Source organism: Meles meles, chromosome 11 (genome assembly GCF_922984935.1).
Source record: "Meles meles chromosome 11, mMelMel3.1 paternal haplotype, whole genome shotgun sequence".
Lineage (NCBI taxonomy): Eukaryota > Metazoa > Chordata > Mammalia > Carnivora > Mustelidae > Meles > Meles meles.
Window position 1 is genome coordinate 49,339,312 of NC_060076.1, and position 22,068 is coordinate 49,361,379.

Below are 22,068 nucleotides of genomic sequence, written 5' to 3' on the forward strand. Positions count from 1 at the left end.
TTACAAATCACCGTTTATTTTTGGCTAGGACAAGACTTGGACTTAATTCACTGGAATCACTTCCAGCAGCTTTGTGAAGTGTTAGTTAGTGTATCTTTTACAATACTGGAAGTTTTCCAACTGACATTAAGGTTTGCCCACGCTGTCCAATACAACAGCCAACAGCCACACGTGACCGCTAAGCACATGTAATATGGCTAATCTGAGATGTGCCAGAAGTGTAAAACACACACTGGATTTCAAAGACACAGGACACAAAAAAAATATTAAATATTATGTGTAACTTTTTATATTGACTGTATATGGAAATACTATTTTCGATACACGGGGCACATAAGAGGTATAATTAAAATTAACACCACCTGTTTAACTTTTTAATGTGGCTGTGAGAAAATTTTGAATTTTTGAATTATTTGAAATTATCTGAAAATTTGAAATTTTCAAATTACTAAATTATTTATTTTGAATTATTTATTTGTTTGTTTGTTTGTTTTAAGTTTCTTTATTCTTAGCCATCTCTGCACCCAAGTGGGGCTTAACTCACAACCCCAAGATCAAGAGCTGCATGCTCTACTGCTGAGCCAGCCAGGTGCCCCTGAACTCCCAGTTTTCTAACCTTTAAATTCGGTCTTGTTTGGCCTTATTTATGGACAAGATCTTAATGGGTAAATAATTAAATGTACTATATTTTAAGTGAGCGTGCAGCATGAACAGATTGTAAGTTTTGAAAAATAATGGCATCAATCAAATCACAAATCCATTCAGACAGCAGTTAAATTCAATTGAATAATTATTTAGATTATTTAAATATTTCAAGGGGGCTGAGAGGGACGGTTTCAGATTAATTACTATTTAAACCCCTATTTTAATTCTAACTAGCTAGGGAATGTTGGCCAAGGCACTTAACACCTAGAAGCCACAACACCCTCATCTATATAATCTAGAATCATGATAGCAGCCCCACTTCTTGTGTTGTTATAAAGAATAAATACAAATATGTCAGTAAAGCACCTGGTTATTTTTTCAATAAATTTTAGTAATCTAATACAAGTAACTGTAACACCAAGATTATAATGTTTTCCCCTCTTTACAGATGAGGCTACTATACAAACTTGTACAAGCATCAGAGTTCATAAATGCTCAGAACTGGAATGTCCCTAAAACTACCTACAAACCCAAACTTATACTAACTCCTAGTATTTTCCATCTCTCCTTACAAACCTTCTTTTTCTGTTTTTAAGCAACTGTTACTCAGTATCCGAGATCTGCTCTTAAAAAACTAAATTTCTGGGGTGCCTGGGTGGCTCAGTGGGTTAAAGCCTCTGCCTTCGGCTCAGGTCATGATCTCAGGGTCCTGGGATCAAGCCCCGCATCCGGCTCTCTGCTCAGCAAGGAGCCTGCTTCCTCCTCTCTCTCTGCCTCCCTCTTTACCTACTTGTGTTCTCTGTCAAATAAAGAAATTTTTAAAAATTAAAAAAAAAACAAAAAACTAAATTTCTAGGGCGCCTGGGTAGCTCAGTGGGTTAAGCCTCTGTCTTGGGCTCAGGTCATGATCTCAGGGTCCTGAGACTGAGTCCCACATCAGGCTCTCTGCTTGGCAGGGAGCCTGCTTCCTCCTCTCTCTCTCTCTCTGCCTGACTCTCTGCCTACTTGTGATCTCTCTCTGTCTAATAAATAAATAAAATCTTTTTAAAAAATTAAAATTAAAAAAAACAACTAAACTTCTATTGAATTCTACATGACTCCAGAAAAAGGTTACAATAATAGTTTGATTAGGGGCACCTGGTTAGCTCAGTCAGTTAGGCATCCTAGGATCAAGCCCCAAATTGGCGGGGAGTCTGCTTTTCCATCTCCCCCTGCCACTCCCCCCTGCTTGTGCACTCGCTCTCGCTGGCTCGCTCTCAAATAAATAAATAAATAAATAAATCTTTTTAAGATTTTTTTTAAATAAATAAGTAGTAGTTTGATTAGTCCTGAAAATTAAAATGGTGAAATACAAGAAAATATAACCACTAGGGGAGCAAAAATCAGGACAAGATAGAAAATTTTTTCACTGAATTCTATGCCTTCAAATTAAAAAGTCTACCAAGGGCTAGGCAAGATGTGAAAAAAATCACTGACATTTCTCAAATCCAAAGATAAAAGGAAAATCCTATGACCTCTCAGATTTTATAAAATAAAATTTATAAAATAAAGACCATTATAATTAAAAAGCAAAAACCATTAGACTGATATCATTTCTAATTTGTCATCAGAATTCTCATCTGTACTACTAAATGAAGAAATATATATGGAAATAAAATGGAAATAGAAAGGTTTATATAACTTAGTAAGTTTAACCTCCCCCAAAACAACTAAGACTAATGTATGAAGACAAAAGAAATACTTTCAGACATAACACTCCGAAATTCTTTTTTTTTTTTTAAGATTTTATTTATTTATTTGACAGAGAGAGAGATCACAAGCAGACAGAGAGGCAGAGCAGAGAGAGAGGGGAAGCAGGCTCCCTGCTGAGCAGAGAGCCCGATGCAGGACTCGATCCCAGGATCCTGGGATCATGACCTGAGCCGAAGGCAGAGGCCCAACCCACTGAGCCACCCAGGCGCCCAACACTCTGGAAATTCTTAAATAAGTACTCCAGTTAAAAGATAATACATGATAACTGCACGATTTTGTAAATATATCCCAAACCACTGAGTTATTTACTTTCAAATCATGACTTTTCTACCATGAGAATATTATCTCAATAAGGCTGTTATTTTAAAAAAGGAAGAAAGAAAAAGATAAAGCATAAGGAAGAACTGACAAAATAGAAAAAGATAGACTACAAAGAACTGGTCAGAATGAACACCAGAAGAACTTATCTTCAAGTCTTTACCATTTTTCAAATGTGACTGTAAGTTTATAGCAATTATTCAGAAAGGATTTAGAGGGGGGGAGGGGAAAGTGTGAAAAAGAACAAGAGAAAAACACAACCTATAACTAAAATTCCAGATAGTTTTAACAAAGTTAGTGGGGAGGCTTTTCAGGGGAGAAAAAACATTAAAACAAGAGATCATCTGATATGAAATACTCAAAAACACACAAGACAGACAAAGCATTACCATCCAAAAAACAAGAAAAGCACAAAATAAGACTAATCATATAACAGCAAGAGAGCAAAGAACATAGATATGCAAATCACAGAAGAATAAGGTTCAAAATATCCAGTGTTGATGAGTGAATGGGGAAATAAACACTTTCAGGTTGAGTATACATTGGTTCAGTCTTTTTTTTTTTTTTTTTTTTAAGTGATTTCTACACCCAACATGGCACTTGAACTCACATCCCTGAAATCAAGAGTAACATGTTCTCCCAACTGAGCCAGCCAGGTTCAGTCTTTATGGAGAGCAAACTGGCAGTATTCATAAATGTTTAAATCCATAAATTCAACTTCTAAGAATCCATTATACAGAAATACCCTTATATAGCCAAAAGAAGATTTTATACTGCATTTGTTATCTTTAAAAACAGAAGAAGAAAAACATGTTTGTCAATAGACAAGTGTTTAAAATATGATACATTTAGGGCACGTGGGTGGCTCTGTCAGTTAAGCATCCAACTCTTGGTTTCAGCTCAGGTCATAGTCTCAGAGTCCTAATTAAGATCAAGCCTCACCTTGGGCTCCTGGCTCAGCAGGGAGTCTGCTTGTCCCCCTCCCCTCTCTACCCCATACCTCCTGTGCACACACCCTCCCGTGTGCATGCTCTCTCTCTCTCAAACAGATACAATCTTTAAAAATAACGATAAAATAAACTATGATACATTCATAATAAAGAATACTCTGCAGCTGTTAACAAAGAGGCAAAGGGATATATGGAAAGATATCCTATACCTATTAAGCAAAAAACGCAAGTTTTATAACTATGTATATTACATAGGAATGGATTACCCAATTTTAAAACACTTGGAGTGTACATACTTATAAATACTTTCTTCATAGGTTTAGAAATGGGGCTCCAACTTCACTGGAGTGAAGTGATTCCAAGTGCCTGGTCCTCTGGTCCTGGTCCTCTTCACTCCAGCTTCCTCTACATTCCAGAGGGAACCAAGTGCAGATCTGAAGTTGCCTCCAAAACACTAAGAGCCCTGAGTCTTCTAATTTCCAGTTTTCACCAGAGCCCAATAAGAAACTGAATTTTTTAAAAAGAAGAAAAAAGAGAGGGCGCCTGGGTGGCTCAGTTGGTTGAGCGACTGCCTTTGGCTCAGATCAGGATCCCAGAGTCCTGGCATCGAGCTCCACACGGGCCTCCCAGCTCCTCGGGGAATCTGCTTCTCCCTCTGACCTTCTCCCCTCTCATGTTCTCTCTCACCCTCTCTCTCTCAAATAAATAAAATCTTTTAAAAAATTAAAATAAGGGACGCCTGGGTGGCTCAGTTGGTTAAGCATTTGCCTTCAGTTCAGGTCATGATCCTGGGGTCATGATCCCGCTCTCTGCTCAGCGGGGAGCCTGCTTCTCCCTCTGCCAGCCCCCCCCCTGCTGGTGCTCACTCGCTCTCACTCTCTTGCTGACAAATAAATTAATTAACTACTAAAAAAAATAATAAATAAAATTTAAAAATAAAATAAAAAATAAAAAAGAAGAAAAGAGCGAGAAGATGACAAAAAGGAAAAGTTATACCATTTACTACTTTCAGTACCTACAAGTGCCATTGTTTGGGTTTTCAAAAAAGTATGTGCCATGTTTATTTTTCTATTAGTAAAAAAAAGGGCAAAAGAGATTTATAATCTCTTGGTGAAGAAGGACTCACTGAACACAAATAGAAGAGGAAATTTGATCCCCTAGATGGGTAATATGAACAGAAATTTAAATAAACAATAAAATAACCACAGTATCTTTTATTTACAACCTATGGTTAGTCACAGTTTGGCACGGACACAGAAACATGTTCATATGAAAAAGCAGACTTCTGAGGAACATTTTCAGAAATCGGAATTAGCCCTTAGAGAAGCAGGTTCTCTATGTACATACATACACGGAAGAGTTCTTTAACGAGACAAAGTGAAGGCTTTAATCAGGACAGAAAAGATCTGGTTACTAACTTATCCATAGCATAATGTGTTACTAGATATTCCCACATCAACATTGGAACTCTGTCTCAAAGTCAACATGTGTCTCAAATTCAGTATGTCTCAAACCTAACTCGTGCTCTTCCCAAACACCTTTTCTTTCGTTGTTCCTTATCTACCTGTTTGGCAAGTCAGAAATCAAAGCGTTACCTTTGACATATTCCATTCAGTCATCCTCATATGCAACTCACCTCAATGCTTCACCCCTTCTTTTTCTTTTTTTTTTAATTTATTTATGTGAGACAGAGGGAGAGAGCACCAGGCAGAGAAGTAGAGGGACAGAGTTCTCCTAAGCAGACACCACACTGAGTGTGGAGCCCGATATGGGGCTTGATCTAATGACCCTGAGCTCACATGACCTAAGATGAAACCAAGAGTCGGATGCTTGACTGACTACATCACCCAGGTGGCCCAACTTCACCCCTTCTATAGCTCCCAAATGCACCTGCTTCCCTCCCTGGTGCAAGCAGGTATCTTCCTTCCCCTGATCTATAGCAAGTGCCACCTAAACTCATCTCCTTACATTCATTCTATCTGCCTACCCAAAACCCAACACTTTTTTTTTTTTAAGATTTTATTTCCTTGATGGAGAGAGAGTGGGGAAGCCCAAGCAGGGGGAGTGACAGAGGGAGAGGGAGAAGCAGGCTGCCCACAGAGAAGAGCTCAATCCAGGGAGTCAAGGATCATCACCCGAGCTGGAGGCAGATACTTAACCAACTGGGCCACCCAGGTGCCTCCAACACTTTTAGTATTACGAGCATATTGAAGCCAGAGAGGCCTTTTTGAAACCCCTGATACCCTCAAGATAAATACTTGGGTAGATTCCCTGACACTCAGGATAAAGATGCAAATGCTCAAGATAAGCCATTGTGAACTGCCTTCTCTGGCCCCTACCTACCTTCCCAGCTTCATCTCAAACCACTCCCCCTTTGTTTTTGACACTCTTTTCTCTTTTTTGTAAAGATGTTATTAGTTTGAGAAAGACAGCGAGAGAGAGAGCAGGAGCTGGGAAAGGGGCAGAGGGACAAAAAGACTCCCCACTGAGCATGGGGCTCAACCCCAGGTCCACATGGGACTCGATCCCAGGACCCTGAGATCATGACCTGAGCCAAAGGCAACACTTAATCAACTGAGCAACCCAGGGGCCCCAGCTTTTGACATTGTTACTGCCATTGCTACTGTTTGGAGAGGTAATCCATAGTTTCAAAAGAATATTCCAGAAGATGATGACAATGGAAAACATGGCAGCATCTCTCCAGCACAGGAACATAGTTATATTACCTTTGACGATGACTCTCTATCCACTTAACAGCTCCTCTGTCTAGCCCTGTCGGACCAACACCAGTCTGACATCAGTCACATAGGCATAGTTACAGTTCAAAGTTACAGCTGAGCTGAGGGGGTGAAAGATAGCTATTTCCCAACTCATGGCTTTCCTCCAAGTTCAATCCCAGTGCAGAAGACTCCTTGGAAACAGTGTTCCAGTCTCCTGCGTGGGGACTTGCTATTCCTTCCCCATTCATGTGGTTCATGTGTAGGGAACCTAGCACACATATGTTCACACAGTGAAGACACAGCCTCTAGAGGGTTACACTGTGTCTCCCAGAAGGATACATCTAAGTCCTGTCCCCTGGTACCCATGAACATGACTTTATATGGAAACAGGGTCTCTGCAGATATGGTTAAGGATCCTGAGATCAGCTCATCCAGGATGGGCCTTAAATTCAATGACTGGTGTGCTTCTAAGAGAAAGGGAAGGGAGAGCAGAGACAGACACCCAGACAAGGAGGGCCTGGAAAGACAGAGTTACCCAGCCACAAGCCAAGGAATACCAAGGATTGTAACAGCTAATAGAGAGAAACGGAACACATGCTCCCAGCCTCCAGGAGGAACCAATCCTGCAGCCTCCTTGGTTTGGGTCTTCTAGCCTCCAGAATTGTGAAATAATAAATTTCTGTTATTTTAAGCCACAACATTTGTGGTCATTCTGTGGAAACAGCCCTAGGAGACTAACACATAGGCTCTGGCAGACCTGACTGGTCCAGAGTGAACATCTCACACATACACGGGTCCTTGGAAATCTGTAATTGTGTCGAAGCTCAGTCTGGCTGTCCCTTAGGTAGAAGAGCTATTAGCCCAGGTGCAGGTGGTGCCCTGTGGATTAGTAGCAGAAAGACTCAGTCTTCAGCAAGAGGGGAGAAACACGCAATCTGTATCCAATTCATTTCTGAGGCCTGGCTGCATCCCTGTTCTTAGGTCCTAGGAGACATCCATTTACCAAAAAAATAAAAAGCACCCTTTGAGGCTCAAATTAGTTCAAGTGGGTTTCTGTAACTCGTAGCCCAGAGAGTGCTAACACACTCAGTAACCTGCTGCCAAAAGTCCTTCGGTGAAGATCAGCTGGAACAAGTTCTTCCTTGGGAAGGTTCCAGAAAAAGCTGACTTGACTCAAGAAGCCTTTCAGTGCGGCGCCTGGGTGGCTCAGTGGGTTAAGCCACTGCCTTCAGCTCAGGTCATGATCTCAGGGTCCTGGGATCGAGCCCCGCATCGGGCTCTCTGCTCAGCAGCAAGCCTGCTTCCTCCTCTCTCTCTCTGCCTGCCTCTCTGCCTACTTGTGATCTCTCTCTCTCTGTCAAATAAATAAATAAAATCTTAAAAAAACAAAACAAAAAAAAGCCTTTCAGTGAGAGCAGCAGAGACTTCAGGTTTCAGGTCTCAGCCACAAGCAGAGCAGCAAGAGGCAACGTGAAAAGGAACCTCAGTTTTCCCCAGGCCTAAGAGCCAAGACCCAGATCTTAACATGAGAGGGAGTTGCAGGTCAGGAATGATGCTGAGTGTTCCAAGGAAATAAATAAATAAGACCAAAGAGAAAACATTTTTGGTCAAGCTGTACAAACCCCAGGAATTAAAACCACCCACGAAATTGCTTTTCTCTCGGTAAATATAGCACAGTTACTATTGTGCGTATGAATAGCACGCATCAGGTTTCCTTTGTTTGGGGGTGACTGGATTACAACATGAAACACTGCTCATGTATGCTCAGTCTCTTTTTGGAAAGACCTCAAATAATACTTGGTTCTTTGCTTTTGAAATATTCCAAATATGAGGTACAAGGAAGTACCCATACTACTTTGTGGACCAGGGATGAGAATTACCAAGGGTCTGGGCTGAAGAGAATGATACAAATTATCTCTGGAGGGGGCATCCCTGGGTATGATGGGAACAAATTGTACAAATGTGGCCAAGTCTTTCTTTCACCAGAAAGGATAATTGGTCAGCCTTAAGAACAGTAAGTCACCAGCAAATAAGGGAACGTTAAACACTAGATTAATGATCAAATCATTTTCGAAATTCATTATAAAATTATATGAGGAGAGAGAAAGAGAGACAAAGAAGACCAGGAAGAAAGGAAGGAAATCAAAAACAGTTCTGGGAAACCCAGGCTTGCATAAATGACAAAAAAAAAAAAAAAAAAAATGCTTAAAAAAATCTAAGAAATATAATGCTACTGACTTCTTGCTTAGGGAAGTTCTGCATACTCATTTATCTTCTCAGTCCCAGAAAACAGCCTGATTTATTCTGAAGCCTTTTCCCACTATAAAAGTAACATGGGTTTCAGTCGTTGCTTTTCTAAATCACCTAGAAACATCTTAGCATGAATACATGGCTCTTACAATGGAAGATTTTGAGACAGACAAAGCCTTCAACCAGATCAAGGAACGTAAAAAGAAATAGGGCAGAATGTCCTAGACGGCAAAAGTGCCTGGAATCACTTTTCTGGTTACGAGCTGCAAGCTGAAAGACGTTCTGGGATTTTGGGGGAAAGAAAAATGATTGGAGAAAAGAAAAGGAGAACATTTGGAAACAAGCTAAACAGCTTACAGGAGCATTTAGAAGAGATCGGGAAAATGACATGGTCTAACAATTCTGTCACTCTCGGAGAAGAGTGAAATAAGTAATGATACCCATGTAGATACGACCCTGAAACCATCTCAAGTTCAAGAAAAATACTGATGCCCCATGGGGCACCTGGGTGGTTCAGTCCTTAAGCTTCTGCCTTCGGCTCAGGTCATGATCCCAGGGTCCTGGGATCCAGCCCGTGTGGGGCTCCCTGCTCGGCGGGAAGACTGTTTCTCCCTCTCCTGCTCCCCCGCTTGTGTTTCCTCTCTCACTGTATCTCTTTAAAAAAGAAAAAAGATACTGACACCCCAACTACAGATGAAAGCATGCTATGACTGGACCCCTTAAATCTTGGGGAAAACCCATGAAGCCATCCTTCCTTGGCGCTTCTTCTCCTGCTAAATAAAACAAAAATGGAGAACCTAAATAGTACAGAAAAGCTTCAATAATACAAGATATGAATACACTGTCTCCTCAGTTGCTAGCCATCGCCTACAAGAGAATGAAACAAGTCCACAAGGAACAGAGTAATCAATAAAAGAGAAGAGCCTGAAACACAAGAACTTTTCTCATTAAATTACCCTAAATGTCAACTCCCAATAGTTCGAGTCATTTTTAAACAACTTGGACCTTCATCAATCCACGATTAAAGACTCACTGAATCCATCAGCTTTAGTCAGGACCACTATGGGCACTTTTAATAGTCGATGCAAGATTTCATTAAAAAGCAGGCTTTGCAGGGCGCCTGCGTGGCTCAGTCAGTTAAGCACCTGAATCTTGGATTCAGCTCAGGTCATGATCTCGGGGTCCTGAGATCGAGCCCCATCTGCACTGGGATCTGTGCTCAGTGTAGAGTCTGCTTAGCATTCTCTCTCTGCCCTTCCCCTGTCCCCCCCTCAAATAAATAAAATCTCTTAAAAATAAAAAGTAGGCTTTCCTTTAGGAATCTCAGAAAACAGACTTTAATCTCTCATACCTTAACACACATTATTTTCCCCAAATACATAAATCGCAGGTCTCTCCCCTATTTAAAAGTACAGAAGGCACACAAATCAGGGGCTAGTCTGGTTTATCTAGCACATGACCATCTTCCCAAACACATTTTTAAAAGAAGGAAGGGGTAGGGGAAGCAACTGAACTGAAATTACAGGCTGTCAGGACATCTCAGTATCGAAAATGGAATACCTAGTTCCACAGGAGAGTACACTTTCTGTGAACAATCCCGTTACTAAGCAACTACAACAATGGCTGCACGAGCTTCCTCGAAGCTAGCGCAGTAAAGGAGGGGGGTGTGGAATCTAAGAACAGAAAAATGGAAAATGGAAAAACTTGCTTTGAGAATTATTATCTCAGGATAAATTCAATGTAAAAATAAAAATAAATAAAATCTAAAATAATCTAAACTTAAAACAAGCAGTTCCTTAAGAGACGAGAAAAGTACATGCTACCATGTATCATGCACTTGAATTTCAGTTTGTTTAATTTTAAAATTCACATTTTAACTGGCGATAATGATTTCCTTACTGTGTTTCCTTTGTGGTCCCCATTCTTTCCTTCACCCTCCCTAGGGAATAATGTTTTTTTCAAATTTCCTTACTGATTAAAAGAACATTTTAGACCTCTTAAATCCATTTCTTTGTTTACAGAAGCTATAAAAACTAGTTTACAATTGTTTCATGTTGCCTTTGAACCAAGAACACTCTTAGACATCAAACTATTCCTTTGAAGGGAACAGTCTCTCAAACAGAGCCAGACACTTTCCCAGACACGCCCTGAAGTTTAGACAACCAGAGCTTTGCAATGTCAAGTCTTTTGCAAAGTTAGACTATACAGTGCAGCAGGCTCTAGACCACTGTTTCTCAAATTGCAGGTTGAATGGCCCAGTCTGGGGAGAGGGCTCCCATACGCGTTCCAAGAGAATTTTATAGACTAGATTTACAAAGGGCCGAGAAGCAGGTTATAAGGCTAGGGGAGATGACCTCACAGACCTTTCCTTCCATCTTTCCTTGTGCCTTTCAACATTTCCTGCAATGCTGAGAAAGTTCCCGAAGCTACATTCTCTAAATCTCCATTCTACAGAAGGCTGCTTCTCAACATGGCTCACTCCCTCCCTCTCTCAATCTCTCCCTCAGTTCCTGAAAGATGCTGTGCTAGTAGATAGGCAAAATGAAAAGATTACACTTTAGAATTATTGCTCTACGTCAAAGCTGAGCAATTACTGTGGGGCTCTGTTCCCATGGTGCCTCTAGACCCTGATAAATCTCTCTTTGAAGAGAAATCCAGAAACAAGTAGAAACTTAAATGCTGGAAACTGAAGATGCAAAATATCTCAGTCAAGAAGCACAGGGAAATGACAAAGTCATTACTGCTTTTATATCCCAAAGATAAAGATGGGGGAGCGGGGAAGGAGGGAATGTTTGCTTGACTTTTATCTCTAGTTTTATACTTTTGTGGACAGAAAAGATGCAAGATGTGATTCCAATCCCTTTTAAATGTATTGAGATTTGCTTTGTGGCCTAACATGTAAGGTATTCAGGACAACATTCCATATACACTTGAAGAGAAATGTGTATTCCATTATTTGGGGATGGAATGTTCTGGATATATCCTGTTAGGTCCATCTGGTCCAACACGTCATTCAAAACCACTGTTTCCTTGTTGAGTTTCTGTCTGGATGATCTGTCCATTGATATAAGTGGGGTGTTACAGTCTTCTATTATTGTATTACTGTTTTCTTCCTTTATGTCTATCAATAGTTGTTTTATATATTTAGGTGCTCCCGTGTTGGGTGCATAAATATTTAAAATTGTTATATCCTCCTGGTAGATTGTCTCCTTTATCATTATATAGTGTTCTTCTTTGTTTCTTGTTACTGTCTTTGTTTTAAAGGCTATTTTGTGCAATGTAAGGACTGGTGCCCCAGTTTTCTTTCTGCTTCCATCTGCATGGTAAAAAGACGGTTTTCTGTGTCAGAAAATTCCCTGAACAGCATTTGAAGGAGAAGGCTGTTTGGGCCTCCTGTTTTTAATTAAATTAAATTAAATTTCTTAAATTTGATTCTCATTTTGTTTTTTTCTAATGACAGAAACAATGCAAAGTATAGTTTTGGTAATCCTTACAAACCACAAAGCTCTGCTACTTGAAGTCAAGCAAATGAAAAAATTCTTCACACATAATTATTATCTCTACTGGCAACAATAAAGAAAATGTCGCACTTATATAACACATTTCATCATCAAATTGATTCAAAAATTAAACTGGTTCGCTTCAAGGTCTACCCTGTCTCCATCTCCCTGAGGCTTATAAGTTAGTCAAGAACATTCTCAGACAGGAAACTTGAAAAACAATTTTCCCCCAGGATCTTCCAATCATTAAAATTCCTATATAGGTGGGATGCCTGGGTGGCTCAGCTGGTTAAGCAGCTGCCTTTGGTTCAGGTCATGATCCCAGGGTCCTGGGATCAAGTCCCGCATCAGGCTCCTTGCTCAGCAGGGAGCCTGTTTCTCTTTCTGCCTCTGCCTGCTATTCTGCCTGCTTGTGCTCTCTCTGACAAATAAATAAATAAAATCTTTTCTTAAAAAATTCCTATATAGGTTTACTATAAAACACAAGGCTTTCCTCTATATCGTGACCATGTTTCCGATGACCCTTGAAAACTAACAGTCACCTGTATGTATCAGATTACTCATTGAAGCACTGCCTATACTTACAAAAAATAACTGAAAACAATAGGGATTGGGTAAATTATGGCACATTCATACCATGGAATATTATGCAGCTCAAAAAAATCAGAAAGCACTTTATTTTTGTTAAAGAACAGTCTCCAAGATACATTTTTTCACTTAAGAGTGAAAAATAAATCTTGTGCATAATAGGCTATTTCTTTTCTTTTTTTTTTTTTAAGATTTATTTATTTATTTGACAGACAGAGATTACAAGTAGGCAGAGAGGCAGACAGAGAGAGAGAGAGGAGGAAGCAGGCTCCCTGCCCAGCAGAGAGCCCGATGCGGGGCTCGATCCCAGAACCCTGGGATCATGACCTGAGCCGAAGGCAGAGGCTTAACCCACTGAGCCACCCAGGTGCCCCAAGGCTATTTCTTTTCTTAAGGAAAAATAAACAGGCAAATTGTCAGTTATATGTACATAAACACATTTATAAGAAAAATAAGACCTTGTAAGACTTTTGCCTGAGGAGAAAAACTGAAATATAGGAGTAAGACAGACACCTTGCCTCATATACGCTTTTGGATTTTTTCCATGTGATTGTGTTGTTTATTTGAAAAAGACATTTTTTTATTTTAATTTTTTAGACAGTAAGCAAAAAGAGAGAGAGCTGGGCAAAGAGCCTGATGCAGGGCTCGATTTTACAACTCTGAGATCACGACCTGAGCTGAAATCAAGAGTCAGACACTTAATCAACTGAGCCAGGCACCTCCAAAATATATGTGGTTTTTTTTTTTAAGATTTTATTTATTTATTTGACAGAGAGAGATCACAAGTAGGCAGAGAGGCAGGCAGAGAGAGGAGGAAGCAGGCTCCCCACTGAGCAGAGAGCCCGATGCCGGGCTCGATCTCAGGACCCTGGGATCATGACCTGAGCCGAAGGCAGAGGCTTTAACTACTGAGCCACCCAGCTGCCCCTCCATAATATATGCTTTTAAATTTTAAAAAATCCAAGGTTATTGACAAATTGTAACATATACAGATGACATGTTGATTCACTATCCACAAGGCTCATGCTTTTCACTGTTTTTTTGTTTTTTTTTTCATTTATTTGACAGAGAGAGCAGAAGCAGAGGGGAGTGGCAGAGGGAGAAGCAGGCTCCCCACTGAGCCAGGAGCCCAACACAGGGATCCAGGACCCAGAGATCATGACCTGAGCCAAAGGCAGCCGCTTAACTGACTGAGCCACCCAGGTGCTCCATCCTGTTTTTCAGTTTACAATAGTAATGACAGACTTATACTGATGTGTGAAGGACATCCTACACAGCAGAATTTTCTAACACTACCTTTTGGAATTAAAAGATATAATCTGGGACACCTGGCTGGCTCAGCTGGTAGAGCATGCAACTCTTTTTTTGTTTGTTTGTTTGTTTGTTTGTTTATTTGTTTATTTACAGCATAACAGTGTTCATTGTTTTGGCATCACACCCAGTGCTCCGTGCAGTACGTGCCCTCCCTATCACCCACCACCTGGTTCCTCAACTTCCCACCACCCCCCCGCCCCTTCAAAACCCTCTGGTTGTTTTTCAGAGTCCATAGTCTCTTATGGTTCATCGCCCCTTCCAGTTTCCCTCAACTCCCTCTCCTCTCCATCTCCCCATGTCCTCCATGTTATTTGTTAGAGCATGCAACTCTTGATCTCAGGGCTATATTAAGTTCAAGCCCCATGATGGGTGTGAAAATTACACAAAAATAACATCTTTTTTTTTTTTTTAGATTTTATTTATTTATTTGACAGACAGATCACAAGTAGCCAGATAGAGAGGAGGAAGCAGGCTCCCTGTGGAGCAGACAGCCCGATGTGGGGCTCGATCCCAGGACCCTGGGATCATGGCCTGAACCAAAGGCAGAAGCTTAACCCACTGAGCCACCCAGGTGCCCCCAAAAATAAAATCTTAAAAAACAAAGGTATAATATAACCTGCTCTAATTATTCCTTACGTAGACAGAGACATCACCCTGCTGATACTTACTTCTGAATATAAATAATGCAACTCCACAGTGCAAGTAGATTTTATGTTTATGTTTATGAATTCTAAGGCATCTGAAAACTAGTTAGGGGGACACAAATACTAATACCTGCATCTGAAAAAAGGGCAGAAGGCAAAATCTACATGGCCTGCTTAAAATCAACCAATAAGTTAAAAGAGAAACATATAAAAACTTAACATTTTAAAAGCCTCTTCAAAATTACTTTTTTAAAAGTGTGTGTACACACGTGTGCACACGTGAACAGGTGCACAAGTGTGGGTCTGCACACAAAGAAAAAGACAGAAAATGATTAAATTTTTAGTCATGACCAAATTCTTACTTATTCAGAAATATTTGGTCATCTAATTGCTGTCCAAAAATGTGCTCAATATGAAAATATAGGTTTAAAAAACAATACTGTGAAAGATCAAGTAGCCCAGCTAAGAAGATAGACGTTATCTGGCCTGGACAGGTGACATCGGGCTGAACCTTGAAGGATGAAGGAGATGGTGTCAGAAAATGGAAAGAAACCCTCCATGCAGAAGTGGAGCTCACACACAAGCTCAGGAACAGGGAAGGGCTGTGTGTGGCTGAAGAAGAGGGTTCACAGCAGAAAACACAGGCTGAACAGAAGGCTGGAGCTAGTCTGGGGAAGGACAAGTATACCACGCTAAAGGGTTTGGGCTTCTGACTAGAGACAGCACACCACAAAGAAAACTCAAGGTTCCAAAAAGATACACAGAGAGGATCTAAAAGAACAAAATAAGATTTGTGAAGAAAGATGAAAAGGCCAGAGGTTATTCAACCTAGCCAACTCTAAGCCCAGGATGCCTTCTTCCACAGATAGGACAATGACAGCTGTATTCCTTCTCCAGGGAAAGCAGAAAAAAAGATTAGGTGTCCACCTCCGAGGACACTATGATTAAAAAAAACACGAAGAGAGATGTGCCTGGGTGGCTCAGTGGATTAAGCCTCTGCCTTCAGCTCAGGTCATGATCTCAAGATCCTGGGATCTAGTCCCGCATTGGGCTCTCTGCTCGGCACGGAGCCTGCTTCCCCCCCATCTCGGCCTGCCTCTATTTCTACTTGTGATCTCTCTCTGTGTCAAATAAATAAATGAAATCTTTAAAACACACACACACTCACAAAAAACAAACACAAGGAGAGCAAGCAACCCCACAGAGAAGGCAGCTGGTGGCTGGATGAAAACTGGGAGAAGGTAACAGATGCCCAAATGATTTAAAACAGGCAGAACTGAAAGCATAGAGATCAATATCATTTTTTTTTATTTTTATTTATTTGACAGAGAAATCACAACTAGGCAGAGAGGCAGGCAGAGAGAGAGGAGGAAGCAGGCTCACTGCGGAGCAGAGAGCCGGACGCGGGGCTCGATCCCAGGACCCTGGGACCATGACCTGAGCCGAAGGCAGAGGCTTTAACCCACTGAGCCACCCAGGCGCCCCTCAATATCATTTTTTGAACCAAAGAGCAGCATCTCCTTTTCAGGGAACGTTTCACAAGAGACACTCACTTCCACAACATGGTGCAAAGACGGTCCTGTCTGACCACCTCAGAATGGTGCCTCAGGGACGCCTGGGGGGCTTGGTCGGTTCAGCGTCTGCCTTCGGCTCAGGTCATGATCTCAGGGTCCTGGGATCAAGTCTTGCATTGGGCTCTCGGCTCCGTGGGGAGCCTGCTTCTCCCTCTCCCTGCGGATCTGCCTACTTACACTCTCTCTCTCTGTGTCAAATAAATAAAATCTTAAGAAAAAAAAAAAAAGAATGGTGCCTCAGAAAGCCCTGGAGGCTTCACTACAGCAAATGACCACAAATTCTAAGAGTTTAAATTGGCACGTACGAAATATCAACTGCATGATGTCTTAAGGGAAAGAAAAACAACTGGCAAGTAGAGTGAATGTTGATGTTCAATGGCAAATCAGTGACTTTTCTTCCTAAAAATGTGTTTTACTGATCAAACACGAAGGAAAGAATACCTGGTCGATGGCATCAGGTTGAGTATCCCATTGAGCACATAGCCAAACTCTGCGTGATCCTGAGCGACAAGGGCCACCAGACCCTCACAGCAGCCCGTTCGAACCACCACATTATCACTGCAACACTTCTCCCACAGCAAGTTCAAAGCCGGAGTCTGAAAACAAACCGGTGATCAAAAGACACATGTGATGAGCAGCAAAGGCATGGACAGCCCCAGGCATTCATCGAAGTGTAATTTGTTCACAGTGGGCTAGCTCTCCCATACAAAGATGATGCTGTTGTCCCACCATTTGTGGAATAAACTAGAGTCGGTTTTCCAGGAGAGATAATGCATGTGTTCTGATACAGCCACTCATCTGGTGTCCCAGCTGCAGAATAAGGCTGGCTGCAGACAGGGGTATGACTTGAGTTTGAGCAACCCAAGGAAACTGACAGGGGATCAAAACAAAGGCTTGGCTCTCGCACAGAGCTCCAACCAAGCCCTTGAACCAGACACCGTCAATATCAGCATAGCAGTTAGTCTAGGCTGAACTCCGTCCGAATCATGCCTGTGGTTTAAGACCGAAATGCAACAACATTTTCAGAACGTGTTTCTGCTCTCCTACCAGCAATCTTTATCACTTACATGTACCCCATATCCCCCACAATGCCCCTGCCTCAATTTACTGAAGTCTAATGTGGGTCCAGAGGAAAGACAGTAAAGGGGGGGAACAGCAAGCTGCTATTTCCATGGTTTCCAACAAATGCCTAGAAAACCGCTGTGGTCAAGAAAGAAACTGACTTGGGACACCTGGGTGGCTCAGTCAGTTAAGGGTCTGCCTTCGGCTCAGGTCATGATCTCAGGGTCCTGGGATCAAGCCCTGCATCGGGCTCCCTGCTCAGCACGAAGTCTGCTTCTCCCTCTCCCACTCCCCCTGCTTGTGTTCCCTCTCTCACTGTGTCTCTCTCTGTCAAATAAATAAATAAAAATCTAAAAAAAAAAAAGAAAGAAAGAAAGAAACTGACTTTTTGCCTACTCAGACCGTAAATCTGTCATGTTTGATAGAGAAGTACCAGAAGGGAACATAAATAAATGTAAGATCTTTATTTTGAAAAATCCTATAAAAGCAGAGCTTCTACCTTTCAGAACATCCTCAAGAATCCATGACCCACCCCACCAGAAGCTCATGACTAATGATAAACCATATTTGAATGTACTGTGGGTTAGTTAAGTCCATTTAGATTTACATGCGGCTTGGGTTTTGTTTTGCTTTGTTTTTTTTTTTAAAGAATATCATGAATCTATTTTTCCCTCTTCCTAACATAAGTTATTAGAAAAATATATAATTTGAGGGAAAAAAAACAAGGTCCTCAGCTCCCACAGAATAAAGAGTGAAAAATCAACATCATATAGTGCCCACTTGCTCATGGTAGCTGGCTCTGAGAACCTTTTCAATCTTAGGATCCCACTATAACAGAACAATACAGTTAATACTCACTACAGGAAAGAAATATTTATATTCCTGTTCTTTTATTCAGAAGGAAATTTTATTCACCTGTATGGCCAATATCAAAGGGTTCCACATGTCATTACTCCATTATAAACCAGAAAAATGAAATAAATGAATAAAAAAAAACCCCTGCCTCAGGTATTACTATGCCCTCGTGGAAGTGAGCATTCATTTACTAATAGAAGAGAAAACAGTTAAGTCGCAGGGATCTGACATTCAGTAAATCCCAGCTGTTTAAGTAAAACCATTAGATCACCTCTGAGTACACAATGTGATTATAGACAGGATTAAGATGAGGGTTCTCAGAAAACCTAATTTATACAACTACATACAAACACCAGATAAGTGCCAATTAGTGAAATTTGCCTCTACACTGATTTCAACATGGCAGCAGAAGCTGGAAAGAGATGTGACTTGGGAGTAGCTAATCAAAAGCAATGTGAAGGGGTTAAAAAAAAAAAAAGCCATGTGAGAGAAAGGAAATCAATTATTTCTGTTGTGAAAACAAAAATCTTATTCCATCATCTACATTCTCCACAGAGTTTACCTGAGAGCACCCACTCAAGTGGAGTTTCCAACCAGCAGGTCAAAATGTACAACACTGGCTGACCAAAACCCAAGTGGTCTGCATCTCAGGAAGCGGAGTACTGCTTCGATCCTAGCATTCTCCTGCCCTATGCACGGAAATTTTCCTTCAGCAACAAGTTCCAAAGCATGACCTTTCCAACTCAGAACTCATACTTGGATCACCTGAAAGTAAGAGAAATCTCCTCCATAACAGAAAGCTACTATGGTCACTTTCTCCATTAAACAAAAAATTGCCTCAGAGGTAATCCTACCAACCTTGTCTAAGGCATGTCTACCCTCATCCTACCCACGCTACTTTTCACTACAAGTCACAGAATACTCCCCTTCCCCACTCCTCCATATCTCACTCCCCAAGTCTGCTGCAACCAATTTTAAACTGTAAAGAATTCAGAAGAAGAACTTGGCAAACCAAAAACCAAAGAAGCAAACAAACAAAAACAAAACCAGTTCAAGATCATTTCTACAGCGACCTGAAACAGAAGGAATGCCTACGTGCCACTGGGAGCAGTGTCTGAAGAGAACTCAGGCACAAAGGTGAATACAGACCTGGTTTGTCGACTGGTGGATCTTTTCTGAAAAACCATTTTCCTTCAGGACCGCAGCAATAAGATGACCCACAGCCTTAAAAAAAAAAAAAAAAATCAACAGATCTCTCCAGTTAGTGCATTTGAAGGTAATGCCTGTCAATACAAGTTGATATGGGGAAAAAAAAAATACTAGGTGATCGGAGTATGAGTGTGTCAACCAGTCAAGTGGTAATAAAATTCCCATTCATCTGAGAGTGTGCTCTGTGGAAGGCACTGAATTAGGCATTCTACATACATAATTTCTTAGCTTCATAACAACTCTCAAGGTAAGCATTTTTATCCCAATAAACAAACTACAGTTCATAGATGTTAAGAAAATTGCCAGATTTTCAGTTCAAATTGCTGTCACTTAGTATTAGAAGATAATGTGCGATTGCTTCATCCATTAAACCAGGAGACAAATGAGAAACTCCACAGCTTTTAAAATCATTTTTGCATCTAAATGAAATCCATCATGCTTCATCACGCCCTTAATGAAGATGGAGAAAACTCATCCCCATCTTTATGACCACAGCCCATACAGATCTGAGCCAGTATCACAACCATTCTCTCTCGCTTAGGCCCTATGATTTAATTTCTTTATTATTTTCTTATAGGTTTTAGCCCTTGCATAAGCTTTTAGTCTCATAAATTTCTAAAATGTTCCCATATTCTGCTTTGGTCAAAAAGCCCAAAATTAAATCTAAGACTCTGTTTCTAGAGGACTGTTGATGACATAAATACGTAAGTATCATTCCTTCCTACCACCTCAACTCCATTCCCCTGGTTCTTCACCCCTCCCCAGCACTGTTCTGCTGCCTTAGAGCCAGAGGCCAGCAACAATGACAGCCCTCCTACATATGGGCTGGAAAAAACTCTCCAACTGCACCAAGTGTTGATCCTGCACTTGGACCAACATAAGATACATCTGGGAGTCGCTGTCAGTCTTATAAACTCCAGAAAAGCTCACACAAAAGCAAAACATCTCGCCCCCCCCCTTCGTTTCTTTTTGTATTTCACACCTTGGAAATGCTTTAAGACCTCGATGCTTGATGATCTCAGTTTTGTAATATAAATCACTCAATGACATGAATATTAAGTTTAGATCAATTAACTGTCTCTTAGCTTCTAGTTCAAGGGAAATTAACAAGAACTGAAGACCAGAGAACAGCTTTGGTGGCTGTTTACAAAATGCACCATATTTCATTGAATGCAACTGGCCATCAACAGCGAGATGCACCATTATTTTATTTCTACTACCAAGGAAGAAAGGCTGCCCATTAACCTATGTTACATAACGTGCCTCATAATTTAGAGTTTTGATTTTATATTAGTGAAAGAGTTCCTTTAGAAAAATCACGGCCAAGTTCACAATGGTGCAGGCAAGACCAGCTGTGTAAAAACTGCTGCCACGAATTACTAGATGCGACCCAATTTCAAAGATGCTAAAATGTGGGGAAAATGTGTGTCAATCAATGAAATATGGTGCTAACACTGAGCAACAGTTATAAAAGAACAATAAGTATTCAGAGAGAACAGGGCACAATTGCAAGAACCACATAAAACCAGTAGGAAACACAACAGGACCAAAAAAAAAAAAAAGCTCCCATTCATATTTAGAAAAAAAAAAGGACTAAAGATCAGCTTACTGACAAACATCCCCCCACCAGGTCCAACTTCTCCAGTTTGCCTTTCTGTGTATCCTACTAACAAATCAGAGAATACAGGCTAAACTGATTTTAAAGCACAAAGTCCAAGGATAAGTGACCCTATATTGCTACCTAAGTTTTCCACAGTACAATAGCTGAAAGAGACATTCTCCATCCATGAACCCATACATTTATACTTCTCACTTAATTTAACAGTAACACACACAGGCACTTCTCAGTTATCTATGCTTAATGAAGGGGCTCCAGGCACAGAAAACAGAAACTCTGGACGGTATCCTCTTCATCTTCCTCTTCACGGTAAGGACCTGTGCTGTACAGGACAGGACTCCAACCCAGTCAGGTAGAAGGGAATCTTGCATAAGGAGTGTTCTACTCCTCATGGAAGGGTTCCCCACTACCCAGCTAGGTCAATTCCCACAGCAGGCATCTCCGGAGAAAACTTGCTGAAAGCATCCAAGAGGCTGTACGCTGTTTGGTCTTGGAGCCGGCTTCTGCTGGTCGCCTGGTTTCACTCTCCCAAGAAAAGACAGCAAGCTATTACGGCACCTTGACCAACCGGAATGCTTCTAGTTAGTGCAAGGCCAACCAGAAAACCACTTTTGGTTGAATCCTAATAAAAAAGCTCCCAAAATAAATTATCACCAAGCCCTGCCTGTGTTACTATATACAGCTCCCTCTATACTCTCCCTCTCTCAAATAAATAAATAAAATCTCTTAAAAAAAAAAAAAAAAAGAAGAAGAAGAAGAAGAAGCTGAGATTGGTCAATTTCAAATATTCACTTTCCTATGTCACATATAAATTTTCAGGGTTTTTTATTTAATTTTTGAAAATAATCTTTACAAGATATGAGGGCACTTGGGTGGCTCAGTTGGTTAAGCAGACAACTCTTGGTTTCCACTCAGGTCATGGGACCGAGCCCCACGTCAGGCTCTGTGCTCAGTGCAGAGTCTGCTTCAGATTCTCTGTACCTCTCCCTCTCAAACAAGTAAGTAAAATCTTAAAAAAAAAAAAAAGGGGGGGGGGATAAAATAAAGTAACCTCTGCACCCAAAGTGGG

At 40.9% G+C, this 22,068-nt stretch overlaps 1 protein-coding gene across 2 annotated transcripts in view; it reads right to left on the reverse strand.

Moving 5' to 3' along the window:
* Window positions 1–22,068, reverse strand: part of FOCAD (focadhesin) — a 301,972-nt gene that overhangs the window by 245,072 nt on the left and 34,832 nt on the right. For both annotated transcript variants that reach the window (XM_046023020.1, XM_046023019.1), the window contains exons 3-4: window positions 19,322–19,396; window positions 16,697–16,851 (exon numbers count right to left, since the gene is read on the reverse strand). In XM_046023020.1, coding sequence (XP_045878976.1) covers window positions 16,697–16,851; window positions 19,322–19,396 — 230 coding nt within the window. The remainder of the gene's footprint in view (window positions 1–16,696; window positions 16,852–19,321; window positions 19,397–22,068) is intronic.